This window comes from Callospermophilus lateralis, unplaced genomic scaffold, assembly GCF_048772815.1.
Source record: "Callospermophilus lateralis isolate mCalLat2 unplaced genomic scaffold, mCalLat2.hap1 Scaffold_43, whole genome shotgun sequence".
In the NCBI taxonomy this organism is placed as follows: Eukaryota; Metazoa; Chordata; class Mammalia; order Rodentia; family Sciuridae; genus Callospermophilus; species Callospermophilus lateralis.
The window spans coordinates 8,790,348-8,812,070 of NW_027514380.1; the positions used below are offsets into that span (position 1 = coordinate 8,790,348).

Here is a 21,723-nt window from a genome sequence, read left to right on the forward strand (position 1 = left end):
GATCCTAGAAATGCAGACTCACTTTCCTAAAAACCAAGATAGGGCTGCTATATAATTAAGAATTAAGCAATTCAAACAGTTAAGACTTTAGCTAACCACTGGAAAAAGATACAGCAGTAAAATATTATTTTCAGTTTTTCAATCCATTTATATTATATTATGTTACCTTAAATTATATTAAATATATACAGAAGCATATAAATTTATAAGAAATAAAGTACAAAAAATCAATAATTTAAAAAAAAATATCAATTTTATCTATGACATTTTTAATTGGGATATGTTAGTCTTACCTCCGAAGTATAATCTTCTGCTGTGGTTGAAATCTCACTTTCCGGCTACAACAAAAGTAAAACATGATTACAATTATGACATTTTTCCCCTGCTAAATATCATACTTTACAAAAAAAAAAAAAATCCTGCTTTACTAAGACGTTGCTGTTAGTAACGATAGAAAATTCAAAAAAATACTATTAAAAAACTAGTAAAAATTATCCAAATCTTTAAAAATTTCATTTCATTATGAATTATAATGACTTATAATAATGCATGTAAAGTTTATAACAAGGCATTGTTATAAATACAAAAGTACCAAGAACTTTTACATATATAGTAGATGTCATCTGTAAGCCAAAAGCATCAAAGACACCATTCCTCTAATTCATGTAACTCTTTTAAATAAAAGTAAATCCTTAACATGCCATCAGAAAAGTTCAAGTTCTTTATAAGAATCATCAGTTCTTGATGCTAAAAAGTCAATGACTTTGTCAAGCTTCCCTCAGGTGGATGTTAATGACTTTTCACTGCCACTACTTTCTAGTTAGAGGTAGAATGTTTTAAAATCTGGATGAATACTTACATCAATAGAAAAGACCTCCTCATGCTTAAGCATTTCTTCATTGTTTAGAGTTCTCATTATTGTGGATTCAGGCATCACGGCTGATCCAACACCCTGAGAACTATTTGTGAACATCTCCTCACTCTTTGATTGATCAATATTCAAGCCATGAACATCATTTTTACTGCTTGAGGTTTTCTTCTTTTTTGGCTTCTTATGAGGGTTTTGTCCATCCAATCGAGCTCTTCTTTGTCGAAACTGGGCAAGCTACAGGAAAAAAGTATCATTAATATCAATGATAATTTTTCTTTGGGATCACTTTATTTAAAAGATCAAACTATCACCAAATTAAAACGATGATAATAATATAGATGACTTCACAGTTTCAGAATAACTATTGGATTGAATATTCGGGTTGTAAAGGTTGTAAAACTAGGTACTTGTGAATGAACTTATTAAATATTGAGGGGTAAGAAATGAACATGTCAAGTCTAAAGAAGAGGAAATTAGCTGAGTTAGGGGAAAAACTATTCTATAACTAGAATAGGGGAATAGAGGGACTCTCATTCACAGTATAATCTCTGGATTTAAGATTATATGAAAATACACACAAAAACAAGGAGCTCCAAACACACTTGTTCTGGTCTACTACTTTATACAAAAGAAATTGTTTATAATTATCTTTTATACAAAAAAGATAATTAGCCTATTAGCTATACAAATGCTCAATGCAACCATATTTATAGTGGGAAAAACCTTACAAGTAACTTAAAATTTTAAACAGCAGTGTTTTCTACCCTTTATCATTTGTCTGTCATCATCAGAATTTGTACCAAATCCTAGTTGCCGACATGTTATCATTTACTTAACATATTTTAAACAGTGTATTTTCTTTAAATTTATTTTAAAAGGAGATGTAATCTCTGGCATAAATTGAAAGTTAATATCACTTGTTATTTCTTTTAAGAGATAAATTGAAAATAAAAGAAATGATAAATCTATTATTGAAATTTTAGTAAGAGGTTGCTGAAGGCTATGAAAAAAATGGACAAAATAAAAGACTGTTAAAGAGAGACAAGCATCAAACAGATTTTCGTTATCATAAGCAGAAAGAAAACTGAAAAAGGTAAAAACTTTCTTACTATACTATTCAAAGTTTTTTAAGACCTAAAATATTTTCTTACCACCTAAAATCAGAAGTACACATTATATACCAGGTAACACTAGAACTAATTATGGTGAACTTATATTAAAAATGCCAATGCAAGCAATTGCTATTAAAGACTTTGTGATATAATAGCAGGTATAAAGTAGTATTGTAGCATATCTATTTCTTTTGATGAAAGGAAAATTACACTTCATTTTTTAAAAGATAAGGCAAGTCTCAGGCTCATAGCTTTCAATGATTATATCCAGTATGAATTTAAACATCATTATATTCATAGGCATAGGTAAATTCTGGAAAACTACAACCTTAACAACTTTTGTTTACATTTGGAGTTCAGATTACAGGTATTTTTCCTATTGCTCACTTACATTTTATTTATTTATTCTTTCGAATTTTTTTTTGATGGACACAATCCCTTTATTTTATTTATTTTTATGTAGTACTGAGGATCAAACCCACAGCTTTGTATGTGCTAGGCAAAGGATATATTGCTAAGCTATTACTGTATTTTTTTAAATACAGTAAGTATTCTGATTTTTATATAAAGCAACTACTGACAAAGACTTAAATTTAATTTGAGCTCCTGAACACTCTTAAGAGGAGAAAAAAGAAGACCTCATGTAAGTTCCTTTCTGCTTTAGAAAGAGGAAATATATGCCTAGAATTACCATAACTCTTAACCAGACCAATTACAAAGACAGCAAATAAATTTCTTATTATCTAAAGTATTAAAGCAATCTTGCTAATGTTACTATCAAAATATGTGGCAAATACATTATTTATAAATAACATTTTATACTTAAATTATCTGCTGTAGATGAAGAAAAGCATATAAACAAGTTCTATTCCCTTAATAAAGATATATAATTCATAAGTCAGAAATAGCTCATGATTATACTTACAGAGAATAAAAATATATGACATTTAACATTTTTCCCAGTTATTTAGTAACTACCCAGTGTGTTGAGGAACAGGTGCAAGACCAGTTGCCTCTATTTTCACATTATTAAGCTGCTGAAATGTACTTGAACTACTTGGAGCATAGCAGATCATTCTTAAAAATAAACTAACTAGAATATTGGCAAATACTTTATCTATAAATAGAATCAGAAATCCAGGAGCATTATTTAAAAACATCCCTTTGAGAGAATGCAATGCCAAAAAATAAATACTAATAATAACATTTATAATATTTATACTCAATTTCAGAAACTTCTTGAAATATCACGTTTCTGCATCAGAATATATTTAGTCAGCAAAATTTATCAAGGCAAAGATGAAGATTTTGCTTAAAATTCCAAGTGTTAGATTATATCAATAATTTATATCTAATATTTATTCAAATATCAAATATATAACAAAGGAAAAATTATTAACTTTGCATTATAGAAAGAATGACTTAGATCTGGGGATGTGGCTCAGTGGTAGAGTGCTTGCCTAGCAAGCACAGAGGGCCCAGGTTCAACCATCAGTACAAAATGAAAGATAGATAAATAAAGAATGGAAAGTTTGATTTAAACAACAACAACAAAATAACAAAAAAAAACCCTCCAAAATACTAATATCTGTTACTAAATGCAAAAAATAAGCACACAGATATGGAATAAAAAGTAGAAATAGTTCCATTATAGTATTTAGAATGAATCACTTCTACAACATAATTAAAGATACTGTTCTAGGCCTATACTACTCATTATATGAGTCATATTATTTTTTCAGAAAAACTAACCAGAAGGTAAACCCCATGAGGGCAAGGATTTTTTTTCCTCCCTACTTCTATATATTAAAAGCCTAGAGCAATATTAAATAAATATATGTTGAACTTTTTATCTATTTTTTTAAAAAGATGTTAGAGTCTGTAAACGAGTCTGGATGGGTGCCTGGCATTTTGCCAGAGGGAGTGGTTTGTGAAATAATGCCAGTGAGCCATTAAATGTGGAGATTCCTGATTGGTTGACTGCTGTATCTAGTTTATGTTAATTAGATAAGCTGTGTGGAATGTATAAATACTGCTCCTGTCCTACAATAAACGGCTCCCATTCCTGCTGTATCAACGTACACAAGTTGTTCGTCATCCCCCGGCTAGTTTGCTGCAGCCGGACTGTGGCAAAAAGAGAGAGAGAGAGAGAGAGAGAGAGAGAGAGAGAGAGAGAGAGAGAGATATGGAGAGAGAGAATTTTAATATTTATTTTTTAGTTATCAGCAGACACAACATCTTTGTTTGTATGTGGTGTTGAGGATTGAACCCGGGCCGCATACATGCCAGGCGAGCACGCTACCACTTGAGCCACATCCCCAGCCCCTATGTTGAATTTTTTAAAAGGATAATTTATCTTTTATTGAAAAGTCACCAAACTAAGCAAGATCATATAAAAGGCATACCTAATTCTACTTTATTAAAATGTTCGATGGTTTCAAAATTAAAATGAACAATTTTCAAATTACTTGAATCACTCTTTAAGAGGTGAAAGATAAAAGAATGAGACTAAGTGAATTTCTTTGTTCCTTAAAAAGAGGAAATATATGATTGGAATTACTGTAACTATTAAATAGACCAACTACAAAAATGGCTAATAAATGAATAAGAACATAAAAAAAAATCCTTCTCACTATAACCTCCCTCCTCCACCAAGAAAACCAAAACAGAACAAAAAGTTTCTCATAAAAAATAATATCCATAATAGCTTTCTGGTAAGACTACTGTTTTATAAAAATGTGAGAGGAATAAGATTGTATCATGTATTCAATTATTTATAACTATTTAGTTTTATTTTAAATTTGAAAAATGGCAAGCTAGCAGATAAGCAAAAAAATCTGAATCAATTAGATAACCATCTGATACTGAAATGATGCACTTTAAATTACTGAGAAAACATTTATTCTAAAACATGCTGAAAATTCAGACTACAGCCATCTGTGTTTGTCATTTGGAAGCCAATTATAAAAGTGTTAACATATGTAGTCACAGAAATAGTTGCAAGATTTACTGGAAAGATATTATGTTCACATATTTGTCTTTCAAAAGTAGACCAGATCACAAGTAAATGTCTTATCTTGACCAGAACATGAATAAACAACTGAATATAAATATATTGAGTTCCTTAAACTCAATATTTATAATTTTATAAATGATCATTCTCAATAAAACAATACATTTTCAAAATGATATATATAAAAACATGCCAAGTTTTTATAATGTTCCTTCAAAAATAAGTGACTAATTGAAGTCTGTTTAGGTTTTTGTGTGTACATTGACTATTTACTACATGCCAGGCACTGTGCTAGACATAAATGAAACACATGGCCCCAAAGGTAGAACTTCAGAGTATAATGCCAAACTCTATTATTAAATGGAGTGAGAAATAAGGGTTAGAGCACAATTTCTTAAGCCTGGAAATCGTTCATATATACATATATGGACAGCGAGAAGAGAGAGAAGAGGTGTATTGTGTTATAGGAAACTGTACTGTCCTGATTTTCTTTAAAAAGGACTTCCGAAAGAGATGTGTTGTAGTTTTATGCCTGGAAAGCATAAAAAATTGGATTTATGTCAGGTTGTAAGTATATAGTTCAGTTATTTAACAAATACTTATTAACTGCCTATCATGAGCTATGACAGGGCATGTAGTGATAAATAACACATATGAACTCTCATGAATTGTACTCCAGTAAGAAAAATAATATTAAACAAATAAAGAAATACGTACATCCAAGTTATAAAAAGTGCTTTGAAGAGAAAGTATATGCATTAAAGACAGCATACAATGGAAATTCAATTTGTGGGACTGTAGGGAGAGGTCAGAAAATATCTTACTGAGACAAAAATGTAGAAGCTGATATATAAAAATCAATTTGTTAGGGGCTGGGGTTGTGGTTCAGCGGTAGAGCACTCACCTAGCACATGCGAGGCCCTCAGCACCACATAAAAGTAAATAAACAAAATAAATGTATTATGTAGAAATAAAAAATATTTTAAAAAAATCAATGTTACCTGATCAATATTATAATCAGTGGCAAAACAAAACAGAACTAGAGTATCTGACTCCAAATCCAACCTTTCATTATACTAATTTGCTTTCTATGTATTCTTAGGTCCTTTTTCATTGTATTTCACAATCCTAGAACATTAATTTTAAAGCATGAACAAATGAAATTGCCAAACTGACAAGTGTTTTTTGATGACAGGAAAAACAAATGTGAGAATGCACATACCACAAAGAGAATGTTACAAAAATATGTAATCTGGTAATCTCTATAGTATTTAAAAATAACTATAAAAAGTGATTTTTATGTTTTTCCTGTAGAAAATAGAAGAAATCCCAAATAATTCTAATTATGGTGACTATTTGTTCTTTGCAGGGATGTCATTAAGCCTTTTTAATATTTCTTTATGGATGATAAACAAGAAGCTATATAAACTATCACAGAAAAACTTTGGTGGCCTAACCATGGAAACAAAAAGATTATAACGACTAACCTAAAAACCAGCTGAAGAAGGGGAAATGAGAGCAAAGTTAAAAGCAACATTTTAGGATGCTCTGAATCATATTTTCCAAAATAACAAAAAGGTACAAACCAGGCCTAGTAGAATGCCTGTAGTCCCAGCTATTTGAGAGGATGAGGCAGAAGGACCTCCTGAATGTAGGAGTTTGGGGTCAGCCTCAGAATCAGCAAGACACACCCCCCGTTCAAAAAAAAAAAAAAAAAACCTGTAAGAAAAAAATAGTGCTAAATAAAACTAAGGAAATCAAGAATGGAAAAGACCATAAGACTTTAAATCATTGAGCAACCAAACCTATTTATAGCCTATAATCTCATTCAATTTGATCACCTTCATGTTTAAAAAGAAAACAGATTCTGTAGCTTACGGAATCATCTTAATTTTGTGTACTTCATGGCCTGGGTATACAGACAACCCAAATATTTCTTGAATTTCAAAACAATATGGACTACATATAATATAGTGCTGAGCTGTCATATAGTACTAGCTATGTGACAGTGGACAAGCCACTTAACATCAGGAGAATTCAGTTTCTTCAACTGTATAATGAAGAGATACATTAGAAGGATCATTTAAAATTTCCTCCAGGTCTTGGGGTTTTTTGAGAAAATTTTTCAATTATTTCCTTTCCTTTCTCCTTTCTTTACCTGCAATTCTAAGGAAACCAGCATTTTACTTATGAAAATTTGTAAACTGTTGCTTGAAAATACAAGCCAACAAAAAGTATATAGCTATTACTAAATAATCCCAACTGAAAAATGGTATAGGATACAGAAAAAGTGGAATAATTCAGTGTTCAGAACAAATCACATCTAAGTACATAAAATTACCAAAACATTATTTTATTCTCATGTTATTAAGTATCATTCAGAACAAATTACTAGAAAGTTCCATAAAGGAGGGGATTTTTAATAAAAATCAATCATTATACACTCCAAGTCTAGAACAATGACTGCATATTAGCTCTGAATAATTGCTGAATTTTTAAAAAACTGATTTTTTGTGAAAGAGGCACCTCTAGGCATTAATAATAGGCATTATTTCTCAGAACTTCAGAACTCCTACATAGTTTCTTTAACCAAAAACAAACAAACAAACAACAACAACAAAAAAAACCCTAAAATGATACATTCAGGTCCATGGCTACACATGGCTATAATTACTTAATGCAATGTAATGTTATGCAGCTGTCAAAAAATATTTTCAAAAAATTCTAATGTGGGAAAATGTTCTCAGTATAAAGCTGGGTAAAATAAGAGCACAAAACTGCATAAAATGAATCAAGTGGAGTTTTTAAATATATTTGTGCATATAAACAAACTATTAAAAATTAAAACAAATTATTAAAAATAATTACTTGTAGATTATGAGACTACAGGTAATTTTTTCTTCTTTGAAAGATCTTTACTGCCTTCTACCCCTACATATCTTTAAAGAATATTCACTGATAATATTATCATGGCTCCATGTGTTACTATAACTATTTTTTATGGTGCCTATGTTTTCCATTTACATCTTCTTATTTTATACATATAGATGCATGTAAGTATATGTGCATACACAGAGAGATCTCTGTATCTAATATGCACATATAAACATATACAACAAAAAATTTAGGTCATTAAACAATCTTTTTAGTTTCTTCCATGAATCAATACAATGATATTAGCACTAGAATACCAAGACAGAGTGAGGAACAAAGTGATAAATGCTAAAGCAGTGGCTACAGTTTCATATTGGAGTCTCATTTCATTTTACTATCACATTGGTTCCTATGTTTATGATGAAAACCAAGAGTGTTTTCTTTTTAGCCTGAAGTCAACTGAATCCAGTACTCCTGGCTCTAGGGCAATCCAAATCAATGTGAGAGTTTCATTTCAGATGCTTGATAGAAAATGTCTAGCAAGAATATCATTTACAATTGCTGCTTGGGATAGTATGCTCAGTCTTTGTATGCTTATGTCTCAGGCTGTCTTCTCCCGCCACTGTCATTCCACCACCATTCCACCACCATTCCACCTTCAATAATAACTATTTTCTTAAAGAATAATAAAACTATATACCTACTAGAAATCACATCCAAAAGAGTATTATTCAGATACCACCTACCTCTGCTTCATTTCACTGTCATGCAGGCTATTTTATTATTTATTAATTTTTAAGTCTAGGTTATAAATGACTCCTTCTGGTAAGCATATAGTTTTGGCAGGCAATATCAACTCAAAAATACAAGAACTGGGCTGGGGTTGGCTCACTGGTAGAGCACTTGCCTTGCACATGTGAGGCACTGGGTTTAATCCTCAGCACCACAGGAAATAAATAAAGATATTATGTTCATCTACAACTAAAAAAAATAGAAAAGAAAATAAAAGAACTGCTACCTCTGTTCAGGTCAGTGATCCATATTAATGGTCAATGGGTATCAAGTGTTCATCAATAGTTCCCAGGGATGTCTGTTTGATGATTTATATAATGAAACCATGTAGATAATATTAACAAATAGAAGTTTTGCTTTTTTCATTTTTTTTATATTTTAGTGGTAGATAAACTCAATTCCCATTTTATTATTTTTATATGGTGCTGAGGACTAAACCCAGTGCCTCATATCTGCTAGCCAAGTGCTGTACTACTGAGCTACAACCCCAGCCTCACCAGGTTGCTTTTGATTTCACTCCCTCTTTCTACCTCATTTTCAAAGACACTCTCTAGTACTCAAGGACTAAGGGAACACAGGATTCATGATTTCTATCCAACTCTAAACCCTTGGCACTTGCAGACAAAACCTAACACAATAGAAATATTTGTAACAGTAACAAAACTGGAAATGACCTAAATGCTCACTGATGAGAATGGACTCTGAGATAAATTTCTATAATGGAATACTATTGCAGGAGTGAAAATGCTCTAATGATATTGAACAAAAGGAAAATCACTGAAGACATCACATAATGACACCGCTTAGTTCAAAAACAGAAAACTAAGTATAGTTTATGTACACATATGTGGTATAAAAAGCAAGGTGATGATAAATTCAGAACTATAGTTAGCTCAGGTGCTAGGGGTGGAATTAGATAAAGATTTTATTGCATTGGTAGATGAATGTTTTTAATCTAAGTGACAGATGTAGAGGTCTTTTTTTCACTTGTTTTAATATTATATATTTACCATGCATTCTTCTGTAGGTGAAACACTGAAGTACTTTTAAAGTATGTAGAACTTCATTCTGAGGGAACTGGCCAGTACTTACAACTTCTACCATCCATGACATCTGTTTTCACCCTCTTTTGATAAGAGGAGTGAATCAATTAGATTCTTCTCTTGAAAGTAGGGAACAAGGAAGTAGCAGAGCTGTCCAGAAAGGTTATAGAGAAGAGATATCTTGTATGAAGGATTCTAAAATTAGTGCATAATTTGATCCTCATGTAATTACAGCCACATCACTAAAATGACCTCTAAATAACAGTACACATGATCATCCTACAAGATAAATTGCAGCCCAAGACACTTTTCTCTATATTCAATACAGCCAGTTTTCCTTCTGGCATTAAATAATCCTTACAGAAGCATACCAAGTAAAGTACCTGGCTTATAAGAAGTCATAATATATAATCACTCAAGTATTGCAAAATCTTGCAAAGTGGCTCTATCAATGGTTTTAAACTTTTCTGCTCTTTGAAAATCTTTTTAAAATAGTGAGACTTTCTGATTTTGGCATGGTGTGTGTTCTAAACAGTAAAAAGAATTTTTTAAAAGCTTACCAGAAGCTTCGAGTGTACAACAAAATTTGGGAACCACCGGATAGTGGTTTATTTTATGAGATTTGCTTCCACTGTTTATATATATATTTTTTTTGCCTTTTAAAAAAAATTTAAAATGTATTTAATGGGAAACCATTCCACTATATAGCATAGGTTTGGAAATTCATCCTATAATTTTTGTTCATACACAAACTGATGTGTAAATAAAGGAAGTTAATATACAAAAATATGGAAATGAGATAAGAAATGGTGGCAAGAATGGCATCAATTTCCCATGGCTTTTCAGATTCTCTGAGGCCCTACTACACTTCTCCATCCTTCCTCTGAAATCTCTGCATTTTTACAACAACCCTCTCTTACCTCATCTTAACTAATCTTAGTTTTTGTTTTGAAACAAGGAAGTCCTACCAGAATTAGACTGTTTATATTCAGCGATCTTAATCAAATCAATACTTCATTAAAAAAAAATGATAGTTTTATTGCTTCATTTGTACAACAGTAACACATACCTAGCACCTGGTGGCAGCATACATACCTAAAAATAATAAATTATTTGGAAAGAACCCTTTCAGAGGTTAAGATACAACACACTTTAAAAAAAAAGTTTTCTGCTATATTTAGGTTAAAATTCATACTACTTTTAAGTGATACATACAGTCCCTCATTATCTGATCCAAGCATATTTCTCTACTCTAGTTTTCTGCTATATAGCATTAATCTTCTAAATCCCAACATGACAATGATTTTAAGAATGGCTAATAATTCTTTAAGACTTTTTACAGCCTGACAAAATTCTAAAGTATTTTATACTAAAAGGCTAAATCTTCACATCAACCCCAGTATCAACATTTACAGATGAGTTACAGAGAGGTTAAGTATAACTTCATAAAGACATATAGCCATAACTGACAAATTCACACTTGATCCCAGACAATCTGGGTTAGCCACCATAGGTTATACTTTTCTCAACAAAATTTTTGAAAAATTCCACTCAGATGTCTCATAAGAAACTTCTAATACAAAATATTCCAAACTGATTTCCCAATCTTGCCTGAAGTCAACAACTGAAACTGTTCTTCTTTTTCTCTTAGTGATAACACCAACCTCTATCCATGTTCTCTCCTTTACCAACCAATCACATTCTGATTTTATCCTCTCTATATTTCTTGATTATCCCTACACTTTCACTCCTATTTCACTGTCTCAATTGTAGTTCAACAGCCTCTAAATAGTTTTACCCTCAAGTCTATCCTCCATACAGCTGCAAAATGGATCAATCTGAAACTCAATCTTTTTAAGTATCAGTTAAAAATAATTTTTTTAATTGCAAGAATTTAAATGAATGAATGTATATGTAACCATATTAGTCCTTACATCAACATATCCCACAACCTTCAGGATAAAAATCTCCTTAACATGAAATTCAAGACCCTCAGGATAGAGCCCAGACCTACCTTCTTTAGCTTCATCTCTTGCCCTATCTTGCTTATACCTTTATACTCCAATAATACCAATGCTCTTGTACACCTTCCCCCAAAGAAGTCAAACTGTTCCACACCTCGGTGCTTTACTCTTCCTGTCTCATTTTCCTGAAGTTTCTACCCATACCTCTCTCTTTTTCACCAAGTTTTTCTCAAAACTTCAAGGCTTCATTCAGAGTTTATCCATGCAAGAAACCTTCTCTATCTGCCAAATGGAATCAGATATTCCTCCCTTGTGTTTTTCATAGAGCCAGAATTATATTACATTCCTAAATTTATAAATATCTGTTTATATTTCTGCCTACTACTAACTAAATGAATCTTGTATTTAGCAGATTTCATGTCTTTCACATTCTACAGTCTAGCACAGGAAATAACAAGCAATAAGTGCACAAATATATTTATCAAATGAGTAAATAAATGATTATCTGCACTTCACTTACTGTACTGTGGTTGATTTTCTACTCTATTAGAATGTGAAAATATTAGGGGCAGGCCTGTGGGTATTTTTAATCTCTGAATCTACACCAACTTGCATGGAGGTCAAATAAATATTAAATAGATTATTAAGACTGAAAATACCTGAGTAACAAAATGAAAGGGACATTTTAAGATCAAGACAGTGACAATGTACAGAATCAACTTGAGAAAATTAACAGAGTCAAAAAAAAAGCACATAAAAGGTGAGTTAGGCCTGATTTTTTTAGGGTGTGAGATAGGAATAGAATGAGGCAGATTTTGAATTAAAAAAAATCAGGTTTGGGATTTGGCTATGAGTATAAAAAAATAATCCCATAATGTTCAAAGGATTTTTCAACCAAGATGCGTCTTGAAATAAATACTACTGTGCATAGAAAATATGATTGTGTGTGAGACAGAGAAAACTTAGAACATTAAAACAATTTAAGTTCATATCCTAGGAAAAAAATAAGTATAGATTCTTCTTTCAAAAAATTAAAATCTTGAGGCCTATATAAAATATTATTTCATCTTTTTAATTTACAAAAAATAAATATCATATACAAAAATAAATCTCAAATTAAACTCTTTCTGTCAAACTTTATTTTAAAAATTGGTATTGGTTGTTTGAAGCAGAAAAATGAAAGTCATTAGAAATACTCAGACATGTAGTTCACTAAAAAGGAATTTATGCAAGTCAAAAGTAAACATTAGTTTGACAAATATAAAAGATTTCACACCAAAAATATTTATCTATTAGTAGAATATAGAATTTCTGTGACTTTTAGCTAAAACCCATTATTTAATTTAAAAAACGTCCTCCTAGTGCACATTTGTTAATGCAGTTTTTATACCTTTTCTAATACCTTGATCTTTAGAGCATCTACTAATTTATTCAACTTTCAAGGAATCAACATATACACATGCACTCAATAAAATATTAATGATGCGGGAAGTTAACTGAGATCATTTACCACACCTATGGCAACAACAACCCCCCACATCTCCCTCACACACTTTTCACACATTAAATTTGATTCTTGAACTAGTATTTCATTTATAATTGGTTCCTTTTTCTATCTTCCCTGGGGAAAACAACTAGTAAAGAAACACCAACTTGAATAAAAGTGAGACTTCTGAGGAATAAATAAAACCTAATTACTGAACCCCCACAATGAACAATCCTTAGAAAACAACAAGGAATTTTATAGTATATGCAATATCAAGAAATAGAAGGCCTAGCATGCATGAGCCTCTGGGCTCAATCCCAGGGTTGCTGAGGGGCTAGGGAGTGGCTAGAGAAAGAAACTGTAGATCTTGTTAGTTTTTCAGAAATCTGTAAGTCAGAAAATCTAATCAATCAATACAATTTATAAAGTCAAATTTTTAAATAGGACTTTGTATAATATATAGAGTAGTTCTGAATCATCAAAATAACTTGAGGCTCTAAAAAATGATCTCTAAAAGGGGAAACACATCAACACACACACACAAATCTTAGAATTACACAAAAAAATTTAGATTACATAAAAATCAGAGCAAACAGTAACCCAAAAGAGGACAGCAACTGCAAACAAGAATTACATTGTTCATGTAAGATAAAGGAATTTTACATAGAACAAAAGAATATAGATTTAAATAAATAACCTAGGCAAAACTACTCCTGGAACAATGCTAAATTTATGAAAAGTCTTAACATTTAGCACTTTTGAACAGTGTAAAATCCATGAACAAATTAACCAAGCTTTAGGAGGTGTACCAAAATGGGCATTAAATATCCTAAGTTCTATTTTGGTGAAAACTACCACAAAAAGTAAAAGGAGAGTCGATATGACAATAAAAATCCTTTGTACTAGGTAGTCTAGTACATGTCTATCATGTTCACACAGAAAAATGACAGGGCTTTTTGTTATGGAAGACTAAGTCATTTTTCCCCCCAAACTGATATGTATTGGTAATGATCAAGCCAAAAGGCCAACAGGTGCCCATTTGACCAGCTGGTCAAGGAATGGAATGACTCACTGCACCACAAAAAAACTCAAACTTCACCATCACGCTGTAATCAACTCACCAACAGCTTATTCAAAGGAAGTACCAGTTTAAATTTTGGTGAGCCAAACAAGCTTTAAAAAAAAAAAAGAGATGGAAGATAATCCCACTGGAAATGTGTATTTCTGTCTGTTCCTCTCTTGTACATGATCATACATGCTCTCTCCCTTGATATGTAAATAATATGTAAAAAAAATTCCTAATAACCAAATTACAAGATAGGTAAAGGACTTGAATGGTCTGAAGATCTACAAATGGCCAAAAAGCATACAAAAATGACACTCAGTGTCATTAGTCATCAAGAAAACAAGAATTAAAACCACAGTGAGAAATCCCTTTATGCCCACTAGAATGGCTATGATTTTAAAAAAAGAAACCAAATTTGTTGAGATACAGAGAAACTAGAATTATCATGCATTATCAGTGGGTATGTAAAATGAAATGGTACAGTAAAATGGTAAAGCCACTATGGTAAGCAATTTGGAGATTCTTCAAAATGTTAAATGGAATTACTATAAGACCCAGAATTCTTAATCCTAAATATACGCCCAAGAAAAATGAAAACAGGTATTCAAATGCTTGTATACAAATGTTCAAAGCAGCACTATTCACAATAGACAATACAGAGAAACAATCTAAATGCCGATCAATGGATTAAAGTGTGAACACATTGCTGTATATACACACACTGGAATATTATTCAGTCATAAAAGGGAATGAGGCATGGACACATGCTACACCATGGCTGAACCTCAAAACATTATACTAAGTGAAAACAGCCAAACATGTAAACACCATTGCACGTGGCCCTTCTTATTTATTATTTTGAGACAGGGTCTCACTACGTGGCCTAGGGTCTCACTAAATCGATGAGACTGGCCTAGAACTTGTGATCTTCCTTCCTCAGTCTCCTGAATCACTGGATTACAGGCATGCATCACCATGCCTGGCTCCCAATTAAACGGATGCTAACCAATTAAATAGAATGCCTAATTTTAATTTTATAAAAATCTTACTAAGAAATAAAAATAATGTCCCTTATCACTAATGTTTCACAATTTACCAGAACTTTTTTCTATTTGTCATATTAGAAGAAATTAATTCACATTTCAATCATCAGCAGCCTAAATTAAATGTTTAATAGTCATAGTTTTGCTCTTTCTACAAACCTTTTTATTTAACAAAAATAAGAAATGTTTTTGTTTGAAAAATTTTTGTCCCACTCTTGTCATAGTCCAATCCTTTGGATGAATTCTATCTTTTTTGTTTCCTCGTTGCTGTGGGTTATCATTCAGTAAGGATGTCTGTGGTGTTCTGTCAATAAAACTGAAAAGTGAAAAGAGAAAGTAAAATAAAAGACACATCCAAGGGACTAGATGAGAACAGGAGTGGGATAAAAATTGTTCTCAAACAAAATTATCTCTTCATTGGATTTTACTGATGCTCTGTTTTCCTGCCTTAGAGAAATTTCTTTAACATACATTTCAAGAAGCCTGTCATGTCTATTCTTTCCTCTCAACACCATGATTTCTTTTATTTCAGCAAAGCCCAAAAGTCATGAATTAGTTTTAAATCACAGGAATGCACCAGTCTCTGATGGAGGCATCAAATTGCTATATCCAGAAAAAGCTTAAAAAATTGTACGTTGTAAAACTGTTATCAAATGTAACTTTGAAAATTAAGTAAGACCTGTCACAAGTATAAAAAACTAGAAAGTTTAAAAGAAATCAGAGAGGGAGAATAGCTTTCTTCACTGTGGAGCAGAATATCTGAAAATGCAAGGAACAATTTTATACCATAACTAGCTTGCCTATCAGAGCAGCACAGTAATTGAAAAATCCTATCAATAACCTAATAAGAGAGCTTACACAGAACATTGTACACAACACTGGCATTACTCTACAAACTAAAAATGCTTGTTAAACAACAACAACAACAAAAAAAACCTCATATAATTCCAAGTTACTGAATGTAGTAAAAATTTTAATTATTCAATAAATAATGACAATTATATAAAATGCTATAGAAGTATAATACTTTGGTTTTGCTGAATTCTAATACATTTGAAGAACTTTTTAAAAATATAGCAAAAGTGATTTATAGGACTAATTTTATTCTAAATACACAACTGTCCTTTAATTTTGTCCACTAATAATTAACTACTTTATTTATATAATCATAAATAATTTTACTTGGAAAAAATGAAGTCATTTAAAATGGAGTTGAAATAGTTTGGTTGATTCACTATAAGGATAGCCTATGTGGGACCATCTCTGTCAGGAACTTGTAAATGAGGTCAAGCCCAGCTCTGAAAATATTTAATAATGTAGTTAACATCTCCAAGTATTGGGCTTCTTGCAACATCAATACTGAGGAGATAGTTGAGGACCCAACAGCAAACCAAAGAACTACCTAGCATCAGAAAAACTGAATTGCTGCAAAATCCTTTCTACTAAGTTCCATTAGCCCTTCATTCTTACAAATCATTCCATTAACCTCAGTTTCTGGGTTCTTTTGTTACAACAAATCTAAAGCAGCAAGTTAGGGAAAAAGGCAAATGAGAAAATACAAAGCTGGACAAGCAAGTTCATAGGAAAAACCAAAAAAACTGACAGCAAGGAAAATGGATAAGAATGACAAAAACAAAAAGGCGATCCATAAATGTCCAATAATATAGAATTCTGACTACATAATACAAGTGGTACTGGAGTAAGAATTAGAGTTCCAGGACTACACTAATATAGGAGACCAAGTTATTTTGCATTTCATATTCTTGTTCTGGATGAGAGTCATACAACATTAACCTGTTTATCATACTGCATGTAATATCTTTTTCTTAAAAATGATACCTGGGGCTGGGATGTAGCTCAGTGGCAAAGCGTCTGCCTTGCATTTGCAAAGCCCTGGGTTCGACCCCCAGTTCCAAAAAAGACAAAAAAAAAAAAGAACCCCACCAAATAAAAAAATAAAAAAGAAAAAAAAATGATACCTGAACATTGTGCCTGATCATAAAAGAATAATGTTGTAGAGAATTTGTAAAATAAAGTATAAAAAAATTAAAATACCTATAACCCACTACCCAGAGATAACCACAACTGACATCTTGGTGCATGTTTTTTCAGATGTCTTCATATATAAATACTTACACGTACCTTTTTTTTTTTTTAACCTGACATTTTCTGTGGGCATTTTCCCAACTTGAAAAGTGTTTGTAGAACTATTTTAATGGCTACATAAAATAATTCATTCTCCTATTACTGGAGATTTGGGTTAATATAAAATACTTTACAAAGTACACTTCTATACTGTAGGGGTTGGGGTTGTGGCTCAATGGTGGAGCACTTGTCTAGCAACATGTGCGGCTCTGGTTTCAATCCTCAGCACCACATAAAAGTAAATAAATAAAATAAAGGTACTGTGTCCATTTACAACTAAAAAAAAATTTAAAATTATACTATACTGTATACTTGAGAATTTTAAAATGATCATTTATTAAAAGGTCTTGAAAAAGGAAATTTAGAGAAATCGAGAGAGAAAGAAACAGAAGACCAATTACCAAGAAAAAGATTAAAAAGTTGTATGTTGTAAAACTGTTATCAAATGTTAACACTTAAGTCTTATGAATAAATGAGATACTTGGAGAACCAAGTCTCTGAATAAATTTTGGGAAATGATCATTTTAGGTGGTTTCTGATACCAGCAATAAGAGACTTCTAATTAAGAAAATTCTGGATTACTCTTATTAAATTCCAACCTAGCTGGTAACACTATACTCATTAAGAACTTATTCTGTCATTCTGCTCATTCATTCAAGAAGCAAATGTCAGGGACAGCCCTGTGCATGAGCTAAGCCCCTCCAAAAGCCTTGAGTAAAGGGGATATTGGACTGGCAACATACACCACACCATGTGTTATACCAAGCAAGTGGCCTTTACCCCCACTCATCAAGGAAGAGCCTCAGCTCTGGGCTTGAGCAGTACCCAACAGGATTGGGCAACCCCTGCTGAAACACTATCCCCTGCCTTATTGGGGTGGAACATTCTATCAAATGTCTTTTCCCTAATAAACAGATGGGTTCCAAGTGCACTCGCTGTCTTGCCCTCTTGCCTTCCAGCATGGAAGAGGACACTTGAGGTGGCAGAGCAGGCCCACCCTCCACCTGAGAAACTGGTGTCCATGGATTGCATGATTCTTAGCTGTTTCCTTACTTTAACGTTGCAGCCAGCTCTTTTGACCAGCTCATCTTGCCAGCATGCACAGCTGGAGAGAAGCAAACACTTATTGAATACCTGCTATTTGAAAAGCACTATGCTAGGTTGCATTTAATTGATATTGAGAGTTTTCCTTATAAAATATTCTAGAAAATGAGTCAGTAGCATTTTAAATATTTTAACAAAATGTTGTGGGGGGGTAAGATCCAAAATCCAACCTCTCACTGTACTTATTACCCAGGAGCATCTGTCTCTCCTACTTTGGAAAGCAGAGACTGTTGCCATTTCTCTATTTCCACCTCTTGATCTAAGTTTGCTGATTATGTGTCTGTTCAAAGTTAACTATGTTTAGTAGAACTGCTTTATAAATTTTGTTTGGTGTTGGGGACTAAACCTAGGAACTTGTGCTCTACCATTGAGCTATATCCTAGCCCAAGAATAACTATATTTATAATAGTTTTTCAATCCCATTCTAAAAGCACATGTTTATACAAATGAAATAATGTACATACTTTGTTTAGTTTTGTTCTTGCAGTAGTTGAGATAAAGGGCAGTAGTGCTCTACCTTTGAGCTATAATGTAAGCTCCCCCTTTTTTTTTTTCCCCTCAGACAGGATCTTGCCTCAGCCTCCTGAGTAGCTGGGATTACAGGTGTATACCACTGCAACATCTAAACTATTTCTGATAATGTTGTTTTCACTCTATTTACCATGTCCCTCTCAGCCTTAATTCTTTTAATGATTGTATAATATTCCATTGCACTTACATGGCTGAGGAATCATGACCTCAGTAAAGTATTTTATACCAGATAGCTAATGTTACAGCAAACATATGTTGCCTTAAAGGCCTCAAGGATCTCTTACTGGAAACTGGGTTCATTTATAGGGGAAAATAAACTACAATAAAAATTAACTTAAAAAGATTTTTACCCCATAGGTAGACTTTTGAAAGATAAAGAAATATATACATAAAGAAATCAAAATTCTACTTTGCCAAATCTACTTAGAGCAAGAAATTTAATTATTATGAAATGTGACTGTTCAAAATTAACTATGTTTAGTGGAACTGCTTTACATACATTTAAGAAAGATACATTTGGCAGAAGGCAGTAAACATTCTTAGGTAACAAATAAGATATCTAACCAGAACTTCCATGCTTTTGAAAAGGTACACAAAATTACTTTCAATTCCTTAGATGCAGAGTGTTTGCTTAGTCCCTTGCTTAGTCCCTTGGGTTGCACAACTGTAAGCAATTTTGGGCTTCTGAAAATGCCAATGTTCCTTCATTTATATATCCTAGAGTAAAAAACAAAATCTACCTGTTTACATGCAAGCATTTAAGTCTTAACATTAAAAGGGGGAGATTATAAAAACGTCAATTATATTTTAGAAATGCAAAGCTGGTTAACCTACACATTCCTTTAACACACTTCTCTTGAACATCTACTACTGCATCTCTGCAGTAAGGCCTTTCTTTCATTGATTACTGAAATTATTGACCTGGTTTCCTTTGTTTATGTGGAAGAATGAAGAAAGAAAGGAAGAGAGGAAAAATAGTTAATTGTGTTTCAAGTATGATTGTTATCCATTAGCTCTAAAAAGAGTATCACCTATAAAAAGTAACTCATTGTAGGGAGGAAGGGGGCCTTTCAGGCAAGCCTAAAGAGCTGCTCAAATATGTAATTTAAAAAAAATGCTATTCAATTTATAGTTTGTCTACGTTAAATTTTTCATGATGCCCCAAGAAGGATATCTATGCATAATACAATTTTCAAATGTTTGCGTTACAATTTCCATACATATACACACGCACACACACATAAAATCAGAACTTCACTACACACACACACACACACACACAGAACAAATTATTTAAAGCAGGAATTCTAAAGCTTTGTTCTGTGGAATCTTTCCGTCTTCAGAACGTCCAATCCACAGGATACAAAACCAACTGCCATGACAAAGACCTCCAAACAGGAACGTACAAAGACACGCTTTTAAAAACGTCCCTAAAGCCAAGTTCACAGCTGGCACTTGTGGCACACTCAGGCCATTGCTGAGGCAGCTGTCACAGGCCAATCTCACACACGTCCTCGAGTGCCAGCGTGCCACCTAAAGAAGACAAGCTGATGATCAGCGCACAAATTCCCCACTGAATAAAAGGAAAGCTCTAAATCCCTGCCCTGGAAAACACAATGCCTGCACCACCCATAAAACTCCCTTTAAAAGTGAAGGGCTGAAAGTTTAAAGGCTATTAATTACCACCTAATTATCAATACGGTTTAAAGAAAAGAGAGAGAGAGAGGTGTTTTATTGGGGCAGTCGTGAGAAAAGAGCCACACCATTCAGTCACCATCGAAGTCTCCTCAGCTAGGTAGCAGCACCGGGCTTTACATGTCCTAGGAAAAGGGACAGGAGGGAAGGGAGGAAACCCAGACCCTGCAGTACCTCCCTCCGAGGGCAGCGCACATGGCTGCCACAAACTCGTTCCCCAGGCCTCCTCCCACCCTTTCCCGGCCACCGCCTCCCACCTCTGGCCCGGCGGTCCCCGGCTCTCCTACCTTCGCTTTACCAGCTTCTATCTTTCTCCTTCTTTCTTCGTCCTCCATGGCTTCTGCGGGGTAGGCAGGGAAAGAACACGGAGGCGGTCGGGGGTAGAAAGGAAAAATCGGTTCAGACCGAGGTGGGACGGCTAGCTCCACGACCCAGGCCGCAGGGCCCAGCCGGGAGCTGCCTCCCCACCCGAACAAAACCAGTCAGATGCTGCAATCACTGGCGAATTGTCCTCGTCCACATGAGTACAGCGGTCGCCACCGCCATCTTCGTCTCCATGTAAACACAGAGTGAGGCGGGAGTCAAGACACGTCACAGAGCGCAGGCGCCTCGAACTCCACGTTGCCTGGCAGGTGCGCCCGCAGCCCCGCCCCGCCGGCACCGCTGTGGGGGTGGGGATGGCCCTAGCCTGGCGCCAAGTGCAGCCCGCCCGGCGCCGCCCCTCGGAGCCGGGGCCCCACCGCGCCGCCCCCAGCCGCCTGCGGAGGAGGGGGCCGAGGCCCCCGCGCAAGCACTCCCGGGTGCGCCCTCGGAGCTCGGGAAGCCGGGAAGCCGGGAAGCCGGCCGCGCGCCGCCCCGGCCACGGGAGGGCGCGGGAGGGCCCGGCGCGAGCCGGCCGGGGAGTGGGCGGGGCGCGAGCTCCGGGCTCGCGGGAGGAGCGGGGCGCGGCGCGGAGCTGCGGAGTCGGCCGCATGCCCGCTCCCA

The 21,723-nt window shown here is 34.0% G+C and overlaps 1 protein-coding gene across 1 annotated transcript in view; it reads right to left on the minus strand.

The window, feature by feature from the left end:
* LOC143389077 (A-kinase anchor protein 9-like) overlaps window positions 1-21,211 on the minus strand; it is a 73,001-nt gene extending 51,790 nt beyond the window's left edge. Inside the window, exons 1-3 of the mRNA XM_077108301.1 lie at window positions 21,027-21,211; window positions 860-1,105; window positions 294-338 (exon numbers count right to left, since the gene is read on the minus strand). Coding sequence (XP_076964416.1) covers window positions 294-338; window positions 860-1,105; window positions 21,027-21,074 — 339 coding nt within the window. The 5' untranslated portion in view covers window positions 21,075-21,211. The remainder of the gene's footprint in view (window positions 1-293; window positions 339-859; window positions 1,106-21,026) is intronic.
* Between the last annotated feature and the right edge of the window lie 512 nt (window positions 21,212-21,723).